Here is a 25,309-nt window from a genome sequence, read left to right on the forward strand (position 1 = left end):
ATGAAACACAAATAAGTATGATTAACTTATTTTAATGTGCCTGGTGGTTGGCACATTAAAATAAGTTAATCATACTTATTTGTGTTTCATTGACCGCACCCCCAACCATCTTCTCCTCATTTATCATCCACGGTCAACTATCTCTCATAATTATAAAATTAATTTATATTACTTGATAAAATCAACAGTTTTCTCTTTTCTCATTTATTTTCAAACTTATAAGTTAATCAGCGCAATCTCCAGGCATAAACTCAAGTCCTTTACTTTCGAACGAGTGTTGTCGCTCATTCTCATAAACTATATTTGGGTATATTGTTGAATGAGATTGCTCCCTAAGAACAAAATCATTGTGATCAATTGGAGCTTCTGTGACAACTTTTCTTGGTGGAGCAACAACACACGGTTGCGTAACAATACTCGATACTCTGTCAAAAAGTTGATTGTCAGTACCATCCGCATTAACTATATTGCAATTATCACCACAGTATTTCAGCATCTCCTACAACATCAATATTCATTATGTAACTACAAACAAAAACCATATGCGTAAATAAGGTCAAGGCAATCTAGATAATGCCAACAGGGGGCGTTGCAAAATTTGAATTGAACAAAAAAGTAACTCATTCCTTCAATTACTTGAGAAATTGAAAAATTTCTCCCAAAAAATAATTAAACGTTATTCTTCTAAATTGGAATAGTTGTTAATAGTAAAGATAATCTTACAATAATGATAATACATTATTAGTAGACTTTCCATTAGTAATCATAATTCATAAAGGCAACCATGCATCACTCCTTTAGTTTCTTACATTACATCTTACATCTTCTTTACATTTCTCTACACCATCCCAACTTCCCTCATTTATACAGCTCGTCTCGATGTTGCCTACTGTACTATAATGATCTCACTAACCAAACTTCACAACACGCTATCTTTTCTGTTTTTATATCAGTTGTTTTACAATCGTTCACACAAGGGAGTCGTAATTAGAGCCATTAATGGTTTGTTGTTTGATTGGGCCCCCTTTCACCTCTTCTAGCTGGACAGTAGCATATGCCTATTTAGTCGTGTATACGAGTTTTATGCGTTTTCTATTCTATCAATCGTCGATAAATTTAGAGCCTCTTGTCGGTTTGTTGTAATTACAATTATTACAACCGGTCACCCTACCCACGCGACGACCATAATTGTAATATATTAAAATAAAGACTTTTTTCTTTAATAAAAATAGCACTACAACTTTTTTCTTCTTCACTGCATAAGGTAGAGCAATCGTGCATGCAAACTAAAAAACAAGTATGCTTAGAATAGAAATTTTAAGTTTTAGGCATAGAAGCACAAATTTTGTACTGTGTCTTTATGCAGCCAAATTTATGTTCGGGCATAGCACCTACTACCGTTAATTCAATGAAAGATCAAGGGATTGCGCGAGCTGGCATCTAGATAACCCAACGTCAATTTCATCAAATAATGCATCCGCAAATATATTTTCCTTGACTATATTTCGAAAACGGGTCATCCGATTTGGTTCAAAGTCGAAGAAAAATTAAGGATTTAGAGTAGAATGAATATAATATTAATTTCACCTCATTCTACCCACTACTTTCATTTTTGCAAGCTCTAACGTATTTTCTTTGCAACATCTATCATTAGAAAACGGCTCGTCCAAGGTGGCTCTAAGTTGGGACTTTGTGTAACAATAGTCTTCAATCAATTTTTATTAAATGTCATCCACAAATTACATTTTTATGCAAAAAAGGAATTTTCTGGATACACGTGGCGTTGGCTGAAAACATTCCTAAAACGTGGGAGTTTCGAAAATCTTTAATTTTCAAACATTGTAATGATTCAGATTCCTTAAACATAAAGTATTTCATATTTCAGACAAATTTTGAATGAAAAACTCAAATGTTTTGAGATCGATCCTGTTATTATCTGTTGGTCATTGCTGTAACTAGATACAGAGACGCGAACCATAAAAGTCATATACTGATATATGTACTATTTCTTGAAAATATTTTAACTTAACAAATGTAACTATGTAAAACATTGTAATGTTCCTAAAAGTATTATTTTGAATTAATAAAGATTACAATAGAATCTTTCGACTAACTAAAACAGGATTAGCGAAGGCAGATGGTTTTGCGGGCCCGAAATAAAATTATATATCCTCCATATTAGATTTAGATGAATTATAGACTTTTTTTTTTTAGAGCGCAAAGTCGAAACATCATCTGTTATTATTATTGTGTTTAACATTATTCTTACACAAATATATATATGATATATAACACTAAAAATTAAATACAAAAAATATTTATTTTTTAAGTGCGATATTTGTTTCTCAACTCTCTCACTTAGCTTATTGGAATATATCTCAATTTGGGCAATATCTAGGAATGTTAGCTACGTCATTGAGGTAAATTAATAGTGAAACATGAAACATGAAACCTGTTATATTGGATGTAACAAGATCAACGCGCTTCTCGAGTTCGGGAAATATAATTTAATTATTTTTCAAACTCATAAATATAATAGCCATGTATTCGCAAAAATATTATTTTAAAATCAATTTAAATTTTTTCTCATGATTTCAAAAGTAAATTTTTGAACATATACAACGACAATATATGAACATGTTGAAGAAACAAACAATAATGAATTTTTTAAATAAACCTATTTTCACTAATTTGGCCACTATAAACATAATTTGCAAAAAAGCGATGGATCTCGGGAGACGGAAAAATGTTCAAGGGTGCGGCGAGTTGGTCACCCCTACACCAAAGCCAACATCATATTAGTAGCATTTTTGAGCCGAGAGTTACCACTAAACACAAAATTGACAATTCCTATAGGGAATAGCCTCCTTAGGAAGCAGTGAGTGATGATATTCAATGGATCAGTACATCCTAGTGCTATTTTTTTGGATAAGAATATTCTGCTACAATTCCACTCAGCCAAGCGAATATCTTATAAAGGGAGTATCCGTTCCTTCAAGGATCTAGAGTGAACTGTAGGACTTGCCATCGCCTTTACGACTGTAAGCGAATATCTTATATAGTGAAGTTTCCATCCTGTGAGAATTTACGGCGAATATCCGTAAAACTCGCTAATCATCCAGTCAATACTCAAACCTTACCTATAGAACAAGCATAGTCGAGGCCTTCAGACGTGCAGTACCTCACCCTTAAATTGCTCCCTAGGCTAATAACAGCTTCCTCCACAGGATCATCTTTTTTTTTTTTATGGAGCACTATCTCTTAATAAGGTGCTTCAATAAATTTATTGAAACCATCATACAGGTTAATTTCAAAGTTATATATGTAAATAACTCATTTAAATGCTGAATATTCTGATAAAAGGAGAGGTTAATAAACTCTTTCAAGAAACAAACAGTTTTTGTCCGCGAATTGATACTTAGGCGCAAATTAAATTTTATATTTTTTCTCAACTTTTTTTTTCGAGGATTTATGTAATGAGGAGCTTAAGTATAATACAACAGCTATTCTGCACAGTGTGCCCGATTTGGTGTACGAAAGCATGGCTAAAATCCAACAAAACAAAGAAACTATCAACAAAATCTGCCCAACGTCCATGAGATCAACCTGACACACACACACACACAAGTGACCAGAATCCTTTTTTTGGGACTTAGTGGGTTCTAGAACGAATAGATCCGTCGAATAGTGTACCGAATTTTGACCTAGTTACAATACCCTCATAATATGGGCTTAAAATCTGCTATTCGTTCTAGTTTCTACAAAAGCAAACATTATCTGGTAAACCCATTTATTCTTTTATTATTTTTGTAGAAGGAATCAAAATTTGACATGAACTCAGAAGCAAAACTTGTATACATTGACAGGTGCTGGTGGATTTACTAAGAGTTAAGCACTATACACCCATTTGTGACCTTTTTAAACGTAACTTTTAACTTAGAAGCTAGATTGTATCAGTCGATTGAAAATATACTTATAGAACCCAGCATCAGTCACAAAAGATTTATAAACGCTGAAAAATTGATTCGCTGATTTTTTCAGTTGCAACCCTTTTATTGGAAGCCCTTCAAATCAGGCTAAAACTATAGATTTTTTTTTGTAAATATTTACTGAACCCAAGATAACCCGGACAGATTTTTCGTCTTCTCTTTTCCCTTTCTGGTGACGAACATATAAAAATTGGCATTCCGAAGAACTACTTCCTAAGAAGTCCTCTCATTCATTAAAGCTTTGGAAGGATTTGCTGCATAAGCGATATGAGTAAATTTATTAGAGATGAAAGGTTTTTAAATAAATTAAATGAAAATTAATATCAAACACTTAGCAATATAAAATTAAACACTGTTGTATATGCTCATGAATTACTTCTAGAGATGAGGAGGGAAAAAACTGATCTTGCTAATAGTCTAAAGATCACAAACAATTCGATAAGCTGTTGTTTTATTTTATTGAGGAGCCAAAGAATCTCGTTTGTATTTGCTGTAATGAATCTATTGTATGTAAATGAGATACTTTAGAGATGTAAGTAAATGACCTTAATGTTCTTGGCGAAATCCTCTTGTTCAGGTATTACATTGGCGTCTAAGTCTCTAGGATGTGTAAAATATTCTTGGATATTATCACCAGTAGAAATGATTTCATCAATGTTCTTCATCTCACCGTCAAATATGTTTACTTTACGATTCTTTAAGCGTTGGTACGCTGTAGAAGTTTGTATGGATAGGAATATTACCCTGTAACAAAGTATCAAAATAACATATATTTCTAGGAGAAAATGATTCTGCATCAATGTTATTATGGCTTAATAATTTGAAAATCAATAAATTTATAATTATATAACAAAATTTTACATTTACTGCTAAAATTGATTACGTTCCCCTCAAGGAATACCAAAATCTAATATATTTAATCTACAATATCAGTGATTTCAAAAATATAATTTACATACTCTCTTAAGTGTAAGCAATGATTTCTAGTTTACACTGCATTTATTGGATCCTCTTATACTGAAATAGAACCTTTCAGCATAGTACTATCTAGTCTATATATTAAATGCACTATTAATGTTGACCAAAATGTATAAATTTTGAACAACCAATTGGAAAATCTAACTAATTTATTTTTAAAAAAATTACTAAGTTTTAAAATCGTAACTAATATAAATATAATTAAACAAGTTGAAAGATACTGCTTGGAAGCAATTACAAAAGTAGTAGCTAATTGCATTTAAGAGCGAATAATAAAAAAATTAAATTCCTCCTCTGAGGTGCCTGAAAAGAAGATGATTTCGATACTTTATATCGTAAAACGTTTTTAGAGTACTACCAATGGGTATACTATTATGATCTTACTTCAAATTTACTTGTTGTATTTTATATACAGTAGTAAATATCAATAAATAAATAAAAATAAAAAACATTAAATTCCATCATTTCAATCTCCCACAGCTTCACCAATAATTTACCAAGTCCATTGGATTGGTTGCCTAGTAATCTACACTATTTCTGATCGGATTTAGCTAGGATACACAGACGAGGTGAGATGAAATCGAAGTGCGAATGATCTTAGTGTAACGATGTCTTAAGATTTTTATATTATTAAAAGTGTACCGGGACAAAAAAAAAAAAAAAATGGTTAAAAATAGCTTCCTCAAGACATTGCTGCATTTGCGATGAAACTTCAAATATACGCAAAACTGAGTTCAGAGTCTGGAAGAATGTTAAACGTTTTAAGAAAAATATTTCAAGGGTAAAAGAACATAGACAGCCAAAGGGAGGAGAAGTGGTTCAAATAGTTTAATTCTTCTCTTTTAGTTTTATTCAGTTTCACAATTTCCCAACAATAAACCAAATACAATTTTTCGTCAAAGCACGGCACTATAGGAAGTAGATTAAGCCAAGGCTTTATCTCTATAGATAGTCACAGAAAGTTTTTGGATGGAGTGGGTTTCAGAAATAGTTGGCAGCTCTAAGTCGTATTTACATAATAAAATATAACGCATCTTTTACAATTATTTTGACTGCTTCACATAGATGACGTGAATTGATCAATACGATTTGTTTTCGGGATCACCAAAAAAATACAAAAACAACTAATATATATTACGCCAAGTTAAAATGGCTCTATCGTTCTTACCGATGTTGATATTTTACAGTTTCCTTCCTATACCAGGTGATTAAAACATAGTGAACAAAAATATAAAAAAACAAAAAGATTCTTCGTTCCGGGCATAATAAAACTATTTTTTGAATTATTGATATATTTTAAATATTGAACAAGTTCATAATCAAAGCTTAAAACATAAATGTAATTTTTAGTAATCTTAAATGACAGTAATCAAATAGTATTTTCCTACTTTAAAAATAAAACATGTTTTAAAATCTGTACGCCCTTATCTACACGTTTAATATAGTTACTTGTTAGGTGGTGTATCAAGGTTGTCCAATACTTTGAAGTCAGCCACGTCTCTGGGAAAATTTGTTAATACCCATCCTTTGTGAATGCAATCCCATTGCATTAGTCTTTTCTGAAAATGTGAGAAAAAGATGAAATAGAACTCGTTGAAATTGTTTTTCTTTTAATAATAAATCTAAAGTCTTTGGAAAGGAAGCTAAAACTGGTCATGGACCATGTGACCCCAAGGAGGAGCGAGGCTCTTAGGCTGTGCCGACATTGCTTCAGCATGTCCAGCTAAAAATCTGTAAATTTACAAATAAGACAACAGTACTATGCATACAAACGGTTCTAAATAAGGAAATAGATAGCAGAAGGGACTAAAAAAAAATTTTTTTTCTTATTTTCATATACTAAAATATGCAAATAATAAAAACGGATAACTTAACAATAAAAAACATAATATGACACACTTTCTAAACTAAAATAATAAAAACATACAATTAGAAAAAAAAATATTGGATTTAAAAAGGATAACCAATAGACAGTAGTAAAATAATAAATAAATCTAACATAAATTAATAGAAAAATAATTAAAACGAATAATACCTAGATTTATATGTAAATAAACAAGAAACATAATGTGAGATAATATTTATAATATGAAAGTTTTAGTTTGAGATTTAAATATATAAAAAAAATACAAGATCACGATAAATGAAAAACAAATATATTTTTTTCTAGGTTGAAAACACATTTCAAATAAGAGTAGTAATATAGTCGTATTATATATCGTTGGAAAGCCAACGATTTAAAAAAATTAACATTTAACATGGAACATTGTAGAAGGTAATTAAGAATGACGTAAATCGTATAAAGGAAAGGTCTGGAAGAATTTTAGCCTGTCGGGCGTAAGCGCAGTGGAAAACAATCATTAAGTTTTCCATTTCACCAATATAACATTTTCTCGTCACCATAGTCATTATAAAAAGGCAATTATTTTTTAATTTTCATTTAACCTATATATGAGCCTTTACCTTGAAAGTATGATTCACTTTATAAAATAATTCTTAATATTTTCAATATTGATTCTACAACAATAAAGTACTAATATCAGAATTTAAATTTTTGCAAACTGTTATATTTTGTATTTCTGATAAAATTGTATTATAGTATAATGTTAAAATTTTGCAACGAAAATATTAATAAAAGTACTTTTAAAAAAAAAAAAAAACGTTAAAATTGGAGTTAGTTTTAGAAAATTAGTACGGGAAAGTATTGCCACAGTGAATTATATAAAAATATCTGTTCTGAATCGTGAGGGTTAATTTACTTTAAATAGGGTTCCAAAGGAAAGTTGTGTAATGCTCCAAATTGTAAGATCAACTTTCATACACAATATCCTTATTTCTAAAAACAAAATATTATAAATTTTAACATACCTGTAGCATAGCAATGACTATTCTCGAATATATTGGCATGTTTCGAACTTCTAATGCTCGTAATTGTTCTCCCGTCTCGTTTTCCATTCCCTTCGTTTGAATTATCAGTTCTTTCAAGTCAACTTCATTTATAAAACAGAGGCATGTAAAATTATAAAATCTGATACATACAATTATTTAAAATATAAAATCTAATTAAGAAAACAAATATACAGAAAAAAAAATTGATTGACGTATAATTAGTTAAATTATGTACTGTTGGATGGGTAATGTGTAAATTATTGTGTGCTGTGAAACGAACTATGGTGACTATATTATTTTTGAAAGTATTCTCGACTGCGTTCTTGGGATTTTAATTTTTTTTAATTTATTAAATTCATATAGCCTCCTAAGGCTGAGTATTATAGAATAACTAAGAAGATGGTTGAAATATATTGTTTTAGTCACTATAGAATATAATAAAGTCGACATGGTTCTTGCCAGTGCCATCAGAATAGTCCATAGGCCTCCCTAACTCCTACGGTACAAATTAAAATGAATTAAGAGTGAGGCACAATAGCTTCAAGATAGATTGAGCAATTTTTCACTGATGTCCATACAAAGAGAAGTACTTAAATTAATAGACCGACTCTAAAGAAGTAATTCATGATTCCACAAACACCTCTTGGTTTACTTGTTATTTATAAATAAATAATTTCTTTTGTAATATTTGTTACATTTCAAATATTAAATAAAGGAATGATGTCAACTCCGAGCTGGGAAAAATTAATTATAAATAAAACTATGACCAAATTGTCATCGATACAATTCATAGTTTTTGGTGATTCATTAATGAATAAACCCTGCATCCATGACAATTTGGTCATAATTTTATTTATAACTAGTTTTTCCCCAGCTCTGTTTTAACTATACTAGTTCACAGTTAATTTACGTTGACAACCCAAATTTATTCAACAAATAATTTGGATGTCCCTATCTCTAATCTGCTCGGAGACCCATCCCACTTGGTTAAATACGTCATTTCTTTGTTGTTGTTTTTTTATAAAATATTAACTTAGAGAAGAGGATAAAAAAAGTCAGGATTTCGAAATATACTAATGCGTGTAAAACACAGGCTATTTCAGCTAATTTTCGACTTATACTATTATCAAGCTCATTTATTTTTTTATATCCCTGCTTTGCTTGAACAGTGGCACAACTAAAAAAAAAATTTTTTTATTTTTTTCTTAACTTGTTCCAAAGATAGTTTAGTTTCACCATAGAGAGTTCGTTTTCTTTATCTTAGTTTTCTCTATTTTTCTACCGGAGAAGAAATGTTCCGGTTTTAAACTGTACTCAATTTTTCTTGAACGGCATAATGTTAGTTGTTTCATTATTGACAAGAGGTTAGCTCGAATCGTTTTCTTGGATAGTAAAATACTTTGCTTTGCAACAATTTGGAAGTTTTTTTTTCGGCAACAGTGACATATTTGGACCTCAACTTGTTTTGAACTTCACTATTTTCGAGTTGAAATCAACAGGGGTAACTTGCTATGTATGTTACAAGGCGATGCATATAGTACAAGAGCCGGGAAGAAAAAAAGGCAGTTATCTTAAACTGATTTTAGCAAATATCATGAAAACTACTACTCTTACGAAGATAAACATCATAAACTACTATACACCTCATTAAACTAGCTTTAATGTGAGTGCTAATAGACATATGTACGTCAAATGGTTTTTGAGATATAGGTTTTTCAAAATAAATTCACTAACTACTAATTTTTCAGTACGTCCCATACAACATATTTATGAAATGTTGCTTTTTAAAAAGCTATATCTCGAGAAATATTTAACGTAAATAACTCTTTTGGGGCTCATATTTTAGCACATTTGCTCATCTTTAAATGACGTTCTCTTAGGTTTTCTCGTGTTGTTCCTACTTTTTAAGATATAGAGCTCCGAATGAAAAATTACATTTTTTTATCACTTTCAAACAGGCCCCATTTTTTATTCCCCCTACCTATGACTTAGCAAACTCATCAATTTTGACTAGTAATTATACCTAGTTTTCATTAAAGTAATCAAAAATTGGGGTGAGATTACTGCCTTTTTTCTCCTCTTGGGCTCTTGTACTAATATGGTGAGGTAAATGAGATTGATAGTTAGGGTATGCTAAGATTCAAAGAAAATAAACAAAAGGGAACAAAGAACAGAACTGATCTAATTTCTTTTTTGACGTGACAACGTCTTATAAATCATTTTGCGGGATGCCATGTTAGAAAAAGTGTCCCGTAACGGAAGTAGATTGTGGGGGAGGTAATTAGTAGTGTAGTAGTGGGGGTAAGAGGATTATAGATGCTGAGAGTCATGCAGGCAAAAGTGTCCCGTAACGGAGAAGGTAGTGGTGGGGATGGGTAAGAGTGAGGTGGTGGGGGTAAGAGGATTATAGATGCTGAGAGTCATGCAGGCAAAAGTGTCCCGTAACGGAGAAGGTAGTGGTGGGGATGGGTAAGAGTGAGGTGGTGGGGGTAAGAGGTTAATTACCTTATACTTAGAATTAAGTATAACTGTATAAATATTTTGTATAACCAAGCAAAAATAAATATCTGAATTCAATATGTGAACTGGTTTATTATTTCAAATATATAACATTGGATTGATTTTAATTTATATTTATGTAATATTAGCATAGAGTATACGTTGTCACGGAAATATGTCGCCTCCCCTACTACACGGGCACGGTTTTTTACAGTGATAATTGCGCTGGTCATAAAAAAGTTAAGCCTAGTATTACGACAGCTTTACAAGGTTAAACTGTTATGAACCTAAGTAGTTATGCCTACTCATAAAGTCCTTCTTTAGCCTCAAGAAAAAAAGGAAGATTTTCTTGATTTGATAATTAATCGTGTTCTGAAATTTTACTATCCATTTTTTTTCACACTAATTATTTATGACCTTATCAGTTTTGTTATTTTCATTGCAAAATTTTTCATTTTTTATAGTAATTTCTGTGTTTTTTTTAAATTTTCTTTAATTTACAACTAATATATAACTTGCTTAAAATATGAAGGAAATGGTTGGGGATGTCTAAAAGGAATAAAAAATAATAAACAACAATTTATTTGGCGACGTTTCGCCCCATTTTGTAGAGCTTCTAGAGGGCTGTTTGAATTGAAAAAAATTGATAGTTTTTCAATAATTTATACACTATAGATTGTATGTGTATAATGGAGTGTATAAAAAAAAAATTACCGGTTTATCAAATTCAAGATTTCAAAGGACTGCAAATATTTTAATCCTATTTAATACTTACCAATACTTAGTTACCCCTTTAGATCATTCTCTAAGCTTGTTTAATCCCAATCGACTTCTTCAGTGTCCTACGAAATTCTCGTAATTTTAAAACATTACTGGAAAAAAAAATTCAAATTCGTAAAATTATTATATATGAAGGGGAAGGTGTCCTTGACCAGCGCACTGCGCGGCTTTGGTTTCAAAAATTTAGCAGTGGAGATACGACGTTGGAAAGGAAGAAAGGCTCGGGTGACCATTAATGTATATTGATGAGATTCTGCGGGAATCTGTTGAGTCAAATCCGTCCACCTAACTTGCCAGGGAGTGTGGTGTGTCGAAAGATACTGTTAGTCGCCATCTACATTTTATGGGCCGGCCTATATGCCTACATAGCAGTAGACCGGTCCCTCACGAACTTGCTCCTCAACAATCAGCCTCACACTTCCTATCGAACCAAAGAAAAGTTTAAAGAACTTCATGGGTTCGAACTCCTGCCTCATCAACCATATAGTCCACACCTTGTACCATCGGATTACTGCTTGTTTCGATTTATGCCCCATTTCCTTCAAGGGAAAAAATTAATAATTTTTTGGAAGCTGAAATTGCGCTCCAAGAGTTCTTTGAAAGCCATCCCAAAGAATGGTACCAGCGTGGGATCGAGCTATTGGCTAACAAATAGGTAAGGACGGTATATAACAGTGGACTATACTTTGAGTATTAATTGTATTTTATATCAAATAAATAATAATACAAATACTTTTTCGAAAAACGTTCATTTTTTTTATACACCCCATTATAAATACAACTTAGTTCGAAGATGTTTTTTTAAAAGCCGGCACATCTTTAAAAGTGGGTTTGAGTGCTGGCATAATACATTTATTTAATAAATATAGTTCTAGAGACGCAAATATCTAATATAGGAAAAATTAGAAAAATAAAATAAAGTTTGAGGCCAATAATTGAATAAATGTTTCTCCTTAAAAATTAGCATTATCTAAGATGAGCCACTAGTCGAGGAAAGTAGTCATAAACAGCATTAGTCTTTAAAAAAAAATAAACATTCCTGGTTAAAGTTTAAATTGTTTGCATAATTAATTTTATATCTTTGTCAAATTCTTCTATTCATCTTATATCGAGAGATAAATGCTTTTCCACATTGTGTTCTAAGTTGTATTTATTTTGTACTTTTTCTAAAATTGTATCATATCCAGCTTTATCATTCTTATTACGTATGATATCGGAAATTACAATACCTGGTCTTTTTTTATTTCTATGGTTATTTGGTTGTAAATTTTCTAATTTTGATTGCGTATTTCGTAAGTCTATTCTAATTGAATGAGTAAGTGAGATATCATTATGTTTCATAATAAATTCAATTTGTAATGGTTTAAGATTGACAGTCAAGCTACTTTTACGGCTTAAATCTAAACCTGGTTTTTATATAAGAGGTTTTTTTATTCAAAACCCTTGATTTTTTTTTTGAGCTATACCCATCACCATCGGGCCAACTCAAAGAAATAATGTTTTTTCTTTAATTTAAATATTTAATCACTAGTATAGTATGTTCAATTCAATGAATGCCCGCTTCCCGCATACAATAGTGTCTGTATCATGATGTTTTCAACAGTAGCTGTTGGTAACAGAACAGTCGCTTCCGGCATCCGTTTTACATAACACGCAAAAAAGGACAAGATCAATAATATGAGCTGTGTTGGAAATACTTCAATGAAGTTATTGTTATCTCATGAGAAGGCCAAGCATGAATTAAAATGCGCCAGTTTCTAAAAGATTCTTTCCCTTAAGTTGCTCCTCGTCTGAAATGATGTATTGATTTGTGGATTGATGTATTGTTTTGTAACCGGGTCAGGAAATCTGGAGGGTCTCCTGACACGGCTTCTAATAAGAGTGAACATGGCAATTCGTTGGGGAAAACATTTAACTATATGTATATTTATCGTTCACATGTAAACTGTTACTTAGTAACTTATATTACCATGGACTATATTGTACTTCTGCTCTAGACGTTTAGCTGTAGTCCTTCTTCTAGAGCCTCTGGTACCGATTAGAACGATTCTTGGTAACATCGGATTGCCTTTGAATACAGGAATTCTGCTATAGTCCACGCAAGCTCGGGCCACTTGTTTTTCGGTTCGTGACTTTACAGGAACTTTCTACTGAAAACAATTTGGAAGAACTGTTGTATATTTTTGATGACTAATATCACTTCCTAAAAGCCTAATAACACCGTCGCCTAATAATTCCGTCGCAGGCATAGATTGTTAGGGAGAGGGATGAGGGATATTTGGTATGGAAGGATGGGGACGTTTGGTATCTCCAAAGAGAAACGAGTAGGAGAACGATAGGTTCGTCTGTGATTTATTTAATTTATCTACGGCACGTTATCCTGGGCAGGAGGGGTATCATCTCCTTTCCCAATAATTGGAAAATCTAAAAAAAAATTGATAAATTTGAGATTTGAGAACCTTTCTAAAAAAAAAACGAAAACTGTGGTAACACATTATTCTAAGAGATCATTATGCTCATATTATTATTATAACAATTATAATTGTTAGTTAGAGGTAAATTTTCCAAATATTTCATAAAACAGGCAAAGTTCATGTAATACTCTCAAGTTGGAAAATCCTGTCAAAATTGTTTTTTTCGTAACCCCTATACCTGAATTTCATTTATGGTTTTTAGCATGAATATATATTTTGGTCTTGCACTGTTTCCTTCTTCTGTAGTGGCCTACATTTTAAGGAGTTTTTGACTTGTATTTTTGTTGTAGTGGGCGTTCTTTTTTTGTTTTGTTTTTTCATACCCTCCTGTAAAGATTTTAGTGGGTATTTGGTACGTACATATAGGAGGTATGCTATATGTATAGCTGGGTATGAAGGATACCTTGGATTGACTTTTGGCATTATGAGGTTAGGTGAGGGGTCCAATGAAGGTTGTAACTTGGTTGGCTTACGCCAGTGGATTATTGGAACGGGGAGGCTTCTTTTTTCTTCCTTCTTTTGTTCTAGTTTTTAGAAAAATATTAATCTACTCAATAAAACAAATGTTTTGCGAGAATATACGATATCTATTTTAATTTTCCTATTCTCTATATAAAATAAAGCAGTTTAAGCGTATTTCATTTTTTTACTCCCAAAGTCTATTGGACGAAACGGTTGGAGATGTATGGTTTTTTCGATGTAGAATAAAAAAAAATTGTCAAAATGGGATAAATATAATAATAAATAAATAAAAACCAGATCGTCAAAGAACAATTAATGCCGCTTGACGTTGATATAGAGAATATTATTATACTCAATAATGTTTGATAAATGTGAACATTGTCAACCTTATAACATGTTTGCAAGGCCTTGTGCAATCCGAATGCTTTTCTCTTATACTCAACCATGGCTTCTCTGAACTTTTCTATCGGCCACTCCTTAATGTTTCTAAACCAAGCATCATTTGCTGAATCTGAAACATATTTCAAATTTCTATGCCATAAAAAAATATACCTATATACATTCCCCTTAAAAAGATGGATTGAACTAGATCTTACACAAGTCAGGAGAGGAGCAAATTTCAAAAGCGTGTGTTGGGTATATACCATGTTTTTGGAACATTTTGGTTTCTATAAAGCTTCTAGGGAAGTCTGAAATAAATATACATTGGTTAAAAATCATATCGTTTTTAACTAGAAAACTTTTATTGAAGAATCAATACTTGACTTACCGTACATAATCCATCCTTTTTTAACAATGTCATATTTTTCTATGTATTTAATCAATTTGTCCACTAATATTGCACTGGGAATCTCCTAAGCAATGATATTAGCAGTAATTGATAATTTATGTAAGCAATAAATGATAAATTATGTAATGTATAAACGTACATCATCTTCAACACCAATATCATTAAAGGTAATGATTGTTATTCCTGTCTCTTCTTTAATAAATTCACATATCTCGTGAACAGCTAGAAATAATTATTTTAGCAATAAATTCCTATTACCGATATATAAGTTAAAAATGTAAATTAAGTTCAATCCTTCATCTTTTTGGATTGATATGGTGGCCATTTCTGGTTCCAAACAATTGGAAGATAAACTGTCGCTTTACTGTACTGAGGTTTCTAAGAGCTCGGCAAAACCTCTCAATGAGCATTTAGCATGCCTCAAACCAGAATACATTTCGAGCTATTAAATTTTTAAAAAAAGGATTCCTTGCAATCAAATCGAACCATTAACTATCCGAAGTGTATTTCGAAAAATTTCACTAAAGATTTTAAATCTAAAAAGCCGAAAAAAAAAATAGTAGGCACTTCGACATTACTTTTAAAAATAACGTAATAAGGCTCAATTATTTCTGAAATGCTTGATTCACTGGATATAGATAAAAAATTGTTTGTCCTGTAATTTCCAAAATTTTTGAACTTTCGTTGCCGATTGAGTAGATATTTACTTATTGGGTGGAGCTGGACTCATTTCATGGAGTTTAGGGAACCGGTGATATTAAAATTCTACCAGTTCTGGTCGGAAATTAATTTTTAAAAAAACAAAACATGACTGCAGTATTTTTATTCAGGTCACAAGAGTGACTTTAATTTTAACAGGTAAAAAATGACAAAACTCCCTCCTCTGGAAAAAGGCTCCTTCATTTTTCTATAAAACAACTCGTGTTGGTCAAGGGCGTACCCAGGATAAAAAGTAAAGGGAAGAAGCCATGATCATTGAGGTTATGCTAGCGCTGAGAAGGCGAATGAAACCAAAATTTTAATAAAATTAAATATAATTATAGCTGTGTTTTACCAATAATTAAAATTATTTGCTTAAAAAAAATTAATTTTTTTCACTTCTGGGAGGGGGCAGCTGCCCCCCTTTGGTACGCAAATGGGTTTATCTTACACCATCATACCAACATGTTGGAAGATAAACTGTTCATTTAGTTCACCCATTATTTTATTGAATATGAGTGATACAAACACTAAAAAGTATTGTAGATTTTTTTAAAAAACTTTTCCAATGGAACATTTACTACATTTCACTTATTATATTCTTGCCCAAGCCCTTCAATTGATAATTAATTTTCATTGAATTAAATATTTAATTCAATTGTTTTACAAGACATAGAATGTTATAAATTTCAATTTTTAATTCAATAGGTGCTATATTCCTTTATATTGTGTTAGTGAAGTTTTTCTTATAATTATGAACATTCATATAAAGCTGAAAAAACAAAAATAATTTTTTAAAATCATAGTCTTCATATTATCTTTGTATTTAGAGTAGGACTTTTGTATTATTGTTTCTGTTTATGATAATCTTGTCGAATTGTTATGTTTATTTTTTTAAATATTTTGGTTATTATTGGTTTTGGTTTGAATTTACTTTTTATATTAGTTAATCCTAATATTAAATTTGATACTCACAAACATGTGGTGGAGCTATCATTATGATACGTGGTTTGTCACGCATTTCATTAATGTCATACAACAAATTTCTTATAAATAAAATATGATCTTTGGGTTTACGGGTAGCAACTGCAGTAGCAATGTCCTAGAACATTTTTTAAAAAAGTTTTGAACATTAAATCCTTTATTAATTAGTAATTGTAAATTGGATTAAAATGTGTTTAACATATTGGTTTCAGTATCAGGTATTTAATACAGTAACTTTTGAATATTTGATTTGATAATTTTGGCTATTCTACAAGTTTTTTGATGTGCTGAAACCAAAAATGGACTCCTATCATGTACAAGTTTTTAGTAAATCCCTTGAATATAATGCTAGATCTGTAGCATGAAAATAATGAATATCTGTCGAGTTTAATCGACCCGACTCAGATTTTTCATGGTACCGAGATGTTAAAATATACCAAATGGTATAAGTCAGACTCTATTTGGTCGATGTTTTATTTCCTTCAAATCTAGAATATGCCACCGCTTTACTTTAATGGTAAAAGTAGAGCGGACTTAATTCTTTTATCAGAAGAGAAAGAAGAAAAAATCCAATATAATTTTTTTTAAAAATTATTTCATGAAAGATTTTTTATTCTAATTTAAGATTAATAAAAAGGCTAAGTACACAATGACAGGCAAGTCTTATCTAAAATAATGTTCTACTATAATTCAAAAATAATTATATCAAAATAAACAATATTCAGTTTTAATTTTAAAAGTACCTATTTAAGGCCAGAACATTATCTTTGTAAAGAATTAAAAAATATTAGAGTTACGATACTAATATTCTTTAAACTCTTAAAATAAAATTAATTTAAATAAACCATCTCTTATGTCAGAGGACAGCAAAACCATAAGTTGAATTCAGAGTTGAGAAAAAGAAACATATTTGTATCATGATCATATAGATTTATGACAAACTAATAAACGTTTTTCATTAAAGTATTATAATTTTTTTTAGTCTTTCAAAATATAAAAAGATCATTTCATTAATGTAATTAATAATTATACTTTTTTTTAGCACAAATCCTCTATTGAAGACCTTTTTTTTTGTTACTTCTTTCCTGGCCCTTTTTTGACATATGGGGAATTATCTGTAGATTATCCCAGTGTTCTAATCAGAGTGGGAGAAGGAAGGGGTCAGTTTTTATTATGTGGGACCACTACAAAATAAAAGTCGACCCTAGGCTGGATTCGATCTGACACCACTGTAGTCTGAGGGAGCTAAAAGCAACATCTCAACTCCCTGGTCTACAGATGGTCCATCCTCCCCAGATTGGGATTGTCAAAATTCATTTTTGGGGCCACCATGAAATAAATATTGACTAACCCATGAGGGTATCAGACCCACAATCTTCATGAGCCAAACACTCTGGGACCCTCACCCCAATGCACTGAACTATAAAGTCCTGAATAATAATACTGGGAAATTTCAAAAAAGTTTATTTTACCCTTTTATCTTCTTTCTTACCTCAACAACTCATTCTTTATTATATTATAATGATTTTTTATTTAATAAATTTTACTGAAATACAAAGATACATTATAAAGCATTAACATTGCACAGAAAATCAAACATCTCAAGAATGTTTTTATTTATTACTTCGCCATTAATTGATCAATGATTATGTAAATCCTCAAATTAGCTATCTTGCAAAATTTGTTTTTTAGGATTTTAGTAACAATAGGATTTAGGTAAAAATATTAGGATAAAGTAAAACTGTATCCAGCATTTTTTAGACTTTCCTTATTTATTTTATAATATTTTCAAAACTATATTTTGAACATAAAATGAAATAATAAATAATTTTTTTGTTCTTTTATAGCTTAGTCTTTGCTCAATTTAATAGCTGTTTCATTCAAATAAGTAAAAATACCTGGAATTTTATTTATTAATGCCTTGTTAAATCATTGAATTCATAGGTTGGTATTTATTCTGTTCAATAATCCTAAAAAGAAAGATAATCTTAATAAAAATACATTGAATTGGGGCAACTCAACCAGCACGATCTGGAGGGAAACAGCGTGAATCACTGTCCTAGATAAGTTAAGATGAAAAGTCTGGGAATGAGAAAATCATTAATCCAATAACTAAATTGAGGAAAATAGTCTTATTTTGTTGTTCAGTTGTGAATATGAACCTACAATTCTAACCTGAAACTTCATTTTTGATTTTTTACTTTTACTTAACTAAATATGAAATACATAGTATTGAATTCAGTATCAGTATTCGATACTCAATCGAAAATATTGAATTCAGGTTTTCAATGGAAATATATGTTTTAAGGTCACTCGAGTTCAAATTAACACGTCTCATAATAGTTTGTTTGTGAGTGTTTATCTATAAGAACAGCCTAGTCCAGAAATGATGAGTTGTAAAAATTGAAATTATGTATTTGAGGCAGCCTGGCCTTATACAGCAACTTATTGCAAAAATAAACTTACTGGAAGTGCCACTATCATCTATTTTACAATTTTCTCCAAAACGGCTAATGATTTTGGTTAATTTTGTTAATGTACAATTAATTAGTCTTTAATATCAGCTTGATATTACTTTGATTGAAATAATCTTATAGAGCTTAAGTGCTCAATTTCCAAAGAATCTTCGTAAATTAAAATTAAAAAAATTAAAGAAACTTTAATTTTCTTTATTTAAAATAATTAACCATACCTTATTGTTAGAAGTCAGAAACAATTGATAAATATAAACTATAAAAGAATTCTATAATTAATTAAATAAGAAAATAAATGTTTTCCTGTTTCCATAGTTATAATGGAAGACATGTTTAACTATTGTCATAACAATTATTGAAAACACAAGAAGTATAATAAAGTGTTTTTTCTTAACCTACATGAAGGAATATAGTAAGGGAAAGGATTGCCATTATGAATAATAAAGAAGTTGTCATTTTGAAACAAGGAGGGGTCAGTTTCAAATTAAAGTAGGATGATAAATGATGACATTGTGATTCACTTATCACACCAGATTATTTTTTCTTTATCTGAAATGATCAAAATATGCAATTCTAATCAAATTAGGCTAACAATTGTCTGACTGTGTCCTAAAAATAATTGGTCACCAGTGTAATACATAATTAGAGACATATTATGCAATGCATAAAAATCAAGGCTCATCTTATAAGCAAAGCCTTATGAATTTTGTGATTAAATTAATATTAAAAAAAAAGTATTCTTTAATTTTGCTACAAGATTTTCTTTTATTTATCAATACATTTACATAAAAAAAACGAAAAAAAACAATGAATTAACTTTAATGAAAAAATTCCAAATACTAATATTTACATTATAAGCTATGATGTCAAGGATGTAATTTATACTTGTTCATTTCTTTTTTACATACTTTATGTACACATAATAATTTCTTTGAATACAAAACAACACACAATAGAATGGCATAAATAACATATAAATGAGGAGTATCTTATCAAAATTAAATATATCCAATTCTCAAAAGTAAATGTTTTCAATAAAAATTTCACTAATCTACATAAGAAGGTCCCAAAGTGGATATACTGACATTTGATAGAATACTTCTCCAATATGGCCTTTTGTACAATCATCTTTTATTTCCTAACTTCCAAAATTACAAACAAGTCCTCTGTAAAGGAATAATAATAATCTAAATTCTAGATGGGATGAGCTGTTTTTGAAGATAAGGGTATGTGTAAGGGAACAGATCAACTAATGTATATACCTGTAACATAGTTAAGTGGGCCCAGCATAGGTGAGAAACCTCTACTACTGATTATTACAATGAGGCCAGGACACTTTAGCATTGAAATACCTGTTACTGAAAAATCTTAACCCTTTTGATTAATATTTGATTTCTTAAATTTTTCAATCTTAACCTCTATAATTGGGACTTGATAGCTCAATAACCTGTATATGTAAGCCAATTTATTGTTGCAAATTGGACAGGTTGCAATATGGTTACCAACATTTCAATTTTTCAGCTCATACTTTGTTTATGAATACTATCTAAAGTTCTGTGTGATAAGCAAGTAAATAAAAGTACACAAAATGTTTAAATTAAAATATAATTCATTAACAAATCAAAGCTGTTGTTGGATTATGATAATGGAAAGTTGTGAGCAAGACTGCCCTATAATGCAGAAAAAGCTTACATAAATAGTCAAATATTGATAATCCTGATATATTTTATCAACTTTATACCACCAAAAAAACCCTTTTAAAGCACTGAAAAACAAACCAATATGACTCATTTTTTTAAAGCTACAAGCTTTGTATCATTTTCAAAAATAGGAGTACATACCATCAGGTATCAATAAGGGGAGGACCATCACATGGATACTATTGCCAGGGTGTACCTCGGATTGGTGATAGAAGTTAAAGGTTACATATCATTATTTTTTAAGAATTAAAGTTACAAGGAGGTTATGCATTTGTAATTTCTTAGCTATTGGCAGAACAGAGGTATGAAACTCAAAAACATGGGAATATCGGTTACTGACCGATTTAGAGAGGATCTACATAACAGCCTTACATCTGGGGTGAATTGGCTTCTGCAGGCTATCTCATACCTACCCCACCTTTCTCAGGAAGGAATTCCTGGTTACTTGCATGTTAATCACCTGTTGCTAGGAAATTACCCACTATGTTGAAACTAAGTTAATGAAAATGGTTTACTTTAGTATCGATAGCTAATAATGCCTTAGTCTACCTCACTATACCACACCATAAAAAAATTTAGAAACACTGTGATTTATGGAACATCCCAATAATTTCTTTTCACTTTTAAAATATCTGCATTCTTTCCAATGTCCTCAGTTCAAAACTTGATTTGGCTCATTGCGGAAAAAAAATAATTTAATTTTACTTTTTAGGGTAGGTTACAGGAAAGTATTTAAAACACATTAAAATATTTTAAGAAAAAAAATGCAAATGTTCAAAAGCAAAAAAAAAAGGAAAAAATGAGTCCAAAATTTTTTTTTACAAAGTTATCCCAACATATGATAAATAAATAAAACTTTTTTATCATACAAAAATTTGTTGTGGTTTAAGTAATGTAATAATTGTAAAAATGGAATAAGGAAAACAAAGAAATATTCATTAAAATTATTACTAAACAATAAGTATTAGTGTAAATTAATTTTACATACATATAGTAGTTCATATATTCTATGTTTCTCAATGTAAGGCACAAAACGGGGTTTTATGGCAAGTTTACGCTTTGTAGCATCAATAGCAGACATTTTCTTTTAAATAATCAGATTTAACCTAAATAATAATATATACTTAAAATAAAGGAAAAAAATAGCAACATATGTTCAAATAAAACATACCTTCCAACTAAAAACGGAAAGGTTAATTACTGAATTAATATCAGGAAAATGAACACAAAAACAAATGTATAATCTTGTATAACAAAAATAAACCGTTTAATCTAAACACCAATGATACAAGAAAATGGTTTATTGATTAAACTTAAAATAACTATTTACATGCAACATAATATAGATAAGGATACACATAAAAGGTTTTTATTTACATATATCTCTTTTATTTTTAAGAATAAATATTTTTGGAAAACTAACTTTCCATGTAATATAGAAAATGAGAATCACCTTATATTAGGAATTTTTTTTTTAATTAAAATAAAGAAAATTATTTTAATAGCATCAATCTTTACTGTTTATTTATATTTGGTCATCATGAAAAAAAATAAAAAGAAAAAAAAAGAGAACCATTTATGCATTACGATGATTATAATTAATATAAATTACTTATGGCCAAAATTACAATTACAATGGCATTGTCCTAAACATTTCAATCTGCCAATTCCAAGTTTTCGCCTGAAGTAAATAATTAATAATGTGCAATGTTGAAACTATAAGTTTGCACTATTTAGAATAATTTGATGAGGAAGCATCTCAGGAGTGGCGTTAATACACCTTAAGACTTCTTATGGACTTTTTTTTATTTTTTTAAAATTTTTACTTTTAAATCAAACAAAGAATATAAATTGAAGGCAATTTTTTTTTCTTTTTTTAAAACTTTTTTTATAACATGAGAAACACTGAATGACAAATCAATTTTCTAAAGTCTATTATAAATAGGTTTCTCTATTTAATATCAGTTTCAAATATACAATATGATATTACTATGTCCTAATATATACAATTTTTTTTTCTATTTTACTGTATCAATTACCTAATATTAATTGTTATGTATAAAAGTTAGTAATTTTAGGTTGTATAAACCCACAACACCATTAATCTAATGTTCAAATCCTTTTTTTTCCTTAAATTTCTTAATAAAGGTGCAATGTAATAAATTTTTATTTAATGGAATGATGTCCAATTAAGTACTCCAATTATAAATTTATGTACATGGTTGAGTTCATAAAATATATAATATTTACATTTAAAATAAATATCTCCTTTCAGAAAACTAGAACCCTATACAAAAAGTACTTCTTAAAAAGCTACTACATGGAAAAATTAATTACCTACTAGACTTGATTGTACTGCATATAAATATAATAAAAGTAAGCATAAATTTCTTTTTAGAGAACTATATTTATATATATATATATATATATATATGTACTATATAAGATACACCATTTTATTATTGCGATTGAGCTAACAAGGTAACGTAGTATGAACACAAATCTTAACATTAATGGATAACTAAAATAACCAAAGTCACATTTCGAATAAAACCATTCATGAATTCCACTCTACAGCTGGGGCAAGTATTTAGAAAAACAAAAATAAAAACTACAACTTCAGGCAATCACTTATCTACCTACATATTTATAATTAGTAAAAACTAAAAAGAACAGGATCAGAGATTAAATCCATGTAGTAGCAGGAATTTATTACTCTTCATAGCACTTTTCGAAAAACTTATTCACATCTGCATTTTAATATAAAAAAAAATATATATATATTTTACAAAAGGCAAATAATCTTTCTAAGTGATGATGCTTGAAGAAATTACAATATTTGTAAAATGTTTTGAGTTGTGTGCATAGATACCCCTATAAATGCAACCAACAACATTTACATTATTTATTTTGCATTCATCAGCAAACACGGTACACATTATAAAACTTCTAAAATTATAGATATAACCAGAAGGTATATAAAATTAAATAACAAATTAAAACAATACGTATAAAACGATCATTACAATAATTATTTTATCATCTATCAATATAAACATTTGTATAAACATATGAAAATAAATTTGATAATTATTATGATTTGTATTATACACATGGACAAAGTTAATTTATAGTAATAAGAAACAATAAATAAGATGGAAAATACATTGCCCATAAATTTACTATAAATATTTCTTTACAATTTTACATCACAAATTAAATATTGTGTCATTAAGTTTCTCATTAGTAAAAAAAAAAATATATATATATATAAATGATTTCAGAAACTACTTTCCTTCATCATTAACTTTTTTTTTTAAATAAAATTAATTTTAATCTGCTAAGTTAAAGAACTTAGTATCATAATACTAATTATATGTATTGTTTATATATAAATATATATATATAATATGTATACATATATATTTATATATACTTAATAGAACACAAGAGCTACAAGCTTGAGCATAGTTTAGGCCTTGGCAGTTTGTCAGCTGCACGGCAATAGTTACAACAGACACATTCACACACAATCTACGAATCAAATTCTTTCATAAGACCGACCGATAAACAAAGTTAGCACACATCAATTTCGAATAGAATACCAGTTATCAAGGTAAATATATACAAATAACACTCTCTTTAGTCTTTTAAATTCACTAAAGTTTTTTTTTGTTAAAAAATAAAGAAAGAAAAAAAAGAAAACTGCCATCGAAGAATTACAAGGTCTGTTCAAAAGCAGCCATCAAATCACTTTGCCGGTTCATATCAATTTGTCCAGCCAACTGGAAAAAAAATATAAAGTCCATATTATAATTAAGATAAGTTTATTGAGTATTTAAAGATTATATGATTATTATGTATATAAATATTCACTTAAGAAGATTAACTACAACGAAGGATTTAACATTTAAAGATAGCTCTTTCAACACTAAATTTATTGATATAGCAGAAAATATTAAAGCAAAGAAAATAATACAAGCTATTTAAAGAGTTAATTACTATATTGTAAGTATGAAACAGAATAAAAAAATTGATAACTAACCGCTTCTCGTCGCCGCCTCTCTTGCTCTCGTTGCCTTAGACGCTCTCGTTCTGCAACAGCCTTGTCAGTTGAACCAGGGCTTGCTCCTTCTTCGATAGCGGTATTTTTAACTTCTTCAACTCTTCCAGAAGCCACTACGGCAGCCTTCCTGTTTCCGACATAACTATTTCTAATATTTAATTTAACAACCATAATGCTAATCGTGTCACATAAATTTTATAAAGACATGTTTAAAATAAAATAATATCAAAAAATTGCAATAGAAAGTATAAGTTTGAAAATGTCATAATATAAATTATATTAAATTTATAAGTAGGCTAAACAAAATTTTCAAAGAATCAAACTTGATAAAACTAACATTTCTATTTAATATTTTAAGTTACAGTAGTATCCCTGGTTAACTGGCCACACTAATTATCATTAGGATGAACAGGCCTAGGGAGAAAAAAAATGTACATGATAGAGAAAACAAAGTGGATCGATGTTCTAATCACGAAAAAAATATAGGTATTATAATGAGATGTAGATAGTTGACCGTAGATTAAT

The 25,309-nt window shown here is 29.6% G+C and overlaps 2 protein-coding genes and 1 long non-coding RNA gene across 29 annotated transcripts in view; 1 reads left to right on the forward strand and 2 right to left on the reverse strand.

Annotated features, from left to right (window-relative positions):
- Positions 1-136: 136 nt before the first annotated feature.
- LOC106687775 (adenylate kinase 8) lies at positions 137-21,945 on the reverse strand. 3 transcript variants are annotated; one of them, XM_014431851.3, is made up of 11 exons: positions 21,707-21,945; positions 16,536-16,662; positions 15,001-15,083; positions 14,841-14,925; positions 14,668-14,760; positions 14,458-14,582; positions 13,105-13,282; positions 7,836-7,957; positions 6,417-6,526; positions 4,535-4,733; positions 137-499 (listed from the first exon to the last, which is right to left on the reverse strand). In XM_014431851.3, the coding sequence occupies exons 1-11, from the start codon at positions 21,797-21,799 to the stop codon at positions 224-226; spliced, it is 1,491 nt and encodes a 496-aa protein (XP_014287337.1). In that variant the 5' UTR covers positions 21,800-21,945; the 3' UTR covers positions 137-223. The 3 variants fall into 3 exon arrangements, with proteins under 3 accessions (XP_014287337.1, XP_014287338.1, XP_024215267.1); XM_014431852.3 differs by lacking the exons at positions 15,001-15,083; positions 16,536-16,662; XM_024359499.2 differs by lacking the exons at positions 15,001-15,083; positions 21,707-21,945 and having other exon boundaries at positions 139-499.
- A 10-nt stretch (positions 21,946-21,955) lies between these two features.
- The window catches only part of LOC106687778 (uncharacterized), a 38,222-nt gene continuing 34,868 nt past the window's right edge, over positions 21,956-25,309 (forward strand). For both annotated transcript variants that reach the window (XR_001344220.3, XR_010843678.1), the window contains exons 1-2: positions 21,956-22,083; positions 22,994-23,094. This is a non-coding gene — a long non-coding RNA (uncharacterized lncRNA). The remainder of the gene's footprint in view (positions 22,084-22,993; positions 23,095-25,309) is intronic.
- LOC106687773 (bromodomain-containing protein 3) overlaps positions 24,360-25,309 on the reverse strand; it is an 88,140-nt gene continuing 87,190 nt past the window's right edge. For 20 of the 24 annotated variants that reach the window (XM_014431839.3, XM_014431841.2, XM_014431831.2 and 17 more), the window contains 2 exons: positions 24,764-24,932; positions 24,360-24,503 (listed from right to left, as the gene is read on the reverse strand). In XM_014431839.3, coding sequence (XP_014287325.1) covers positions 24,438-24,503; positions 24,764-24,932 — 235 coding nt within the window. In that variant the 3' untranslated portion in view covers positions 24,360-24,437. The remainder of the gene's footprint in view (positions 24,504-24,763; positions 24,933-25,309) is intronic. The other 4 variants (XM_067048326.1, XM_067048321.1, XM_067048318.1 and 1 more) reach the window with 2 other exon arrangements.

The sequence above is a fragment of the Halyomorpha halys genome, unplaced genomic scaffold (genome assembly GCF_000696795.3).
Source record: "Halyomorpha halys isolate HHAL.00 unplaced genomic scaffold, Hhal_1.1 Scaffold1010.1, whole genome shotgun sequence".
NCBI classification, from domain to species: Eukaryota; Metazoa; Arthropoda; class Insecta; order Hemiptera; family Pentatomidae; genus Halyomorpha; species Halyomorpha halys.

Excerpts from the sequence above, each read along its gene's own strand:
- LOC106687775 (XM_014431851.3), bottom strand. The coding sequence starts at position 21,799 with ATGTCTGCTATTGATGCTACAAAGCGTAAACTTGCCATAAAACCCCGT. Across the intron at positions 16,663-21,706 it reads GAATATATGAACTACTATAT|GACATTGCTACTGCAGTTGC; the intron begins GTATGTAAAATT and ends AAAATGTTCTAG. Across the intron at positions 6,527-7,835 it reads TAGTCATTGCTATGCTACAG|AAAAGACTAATGCAATGGGA; the intron begins GTATGTTAAAAT and ends TCACATTTTCAG.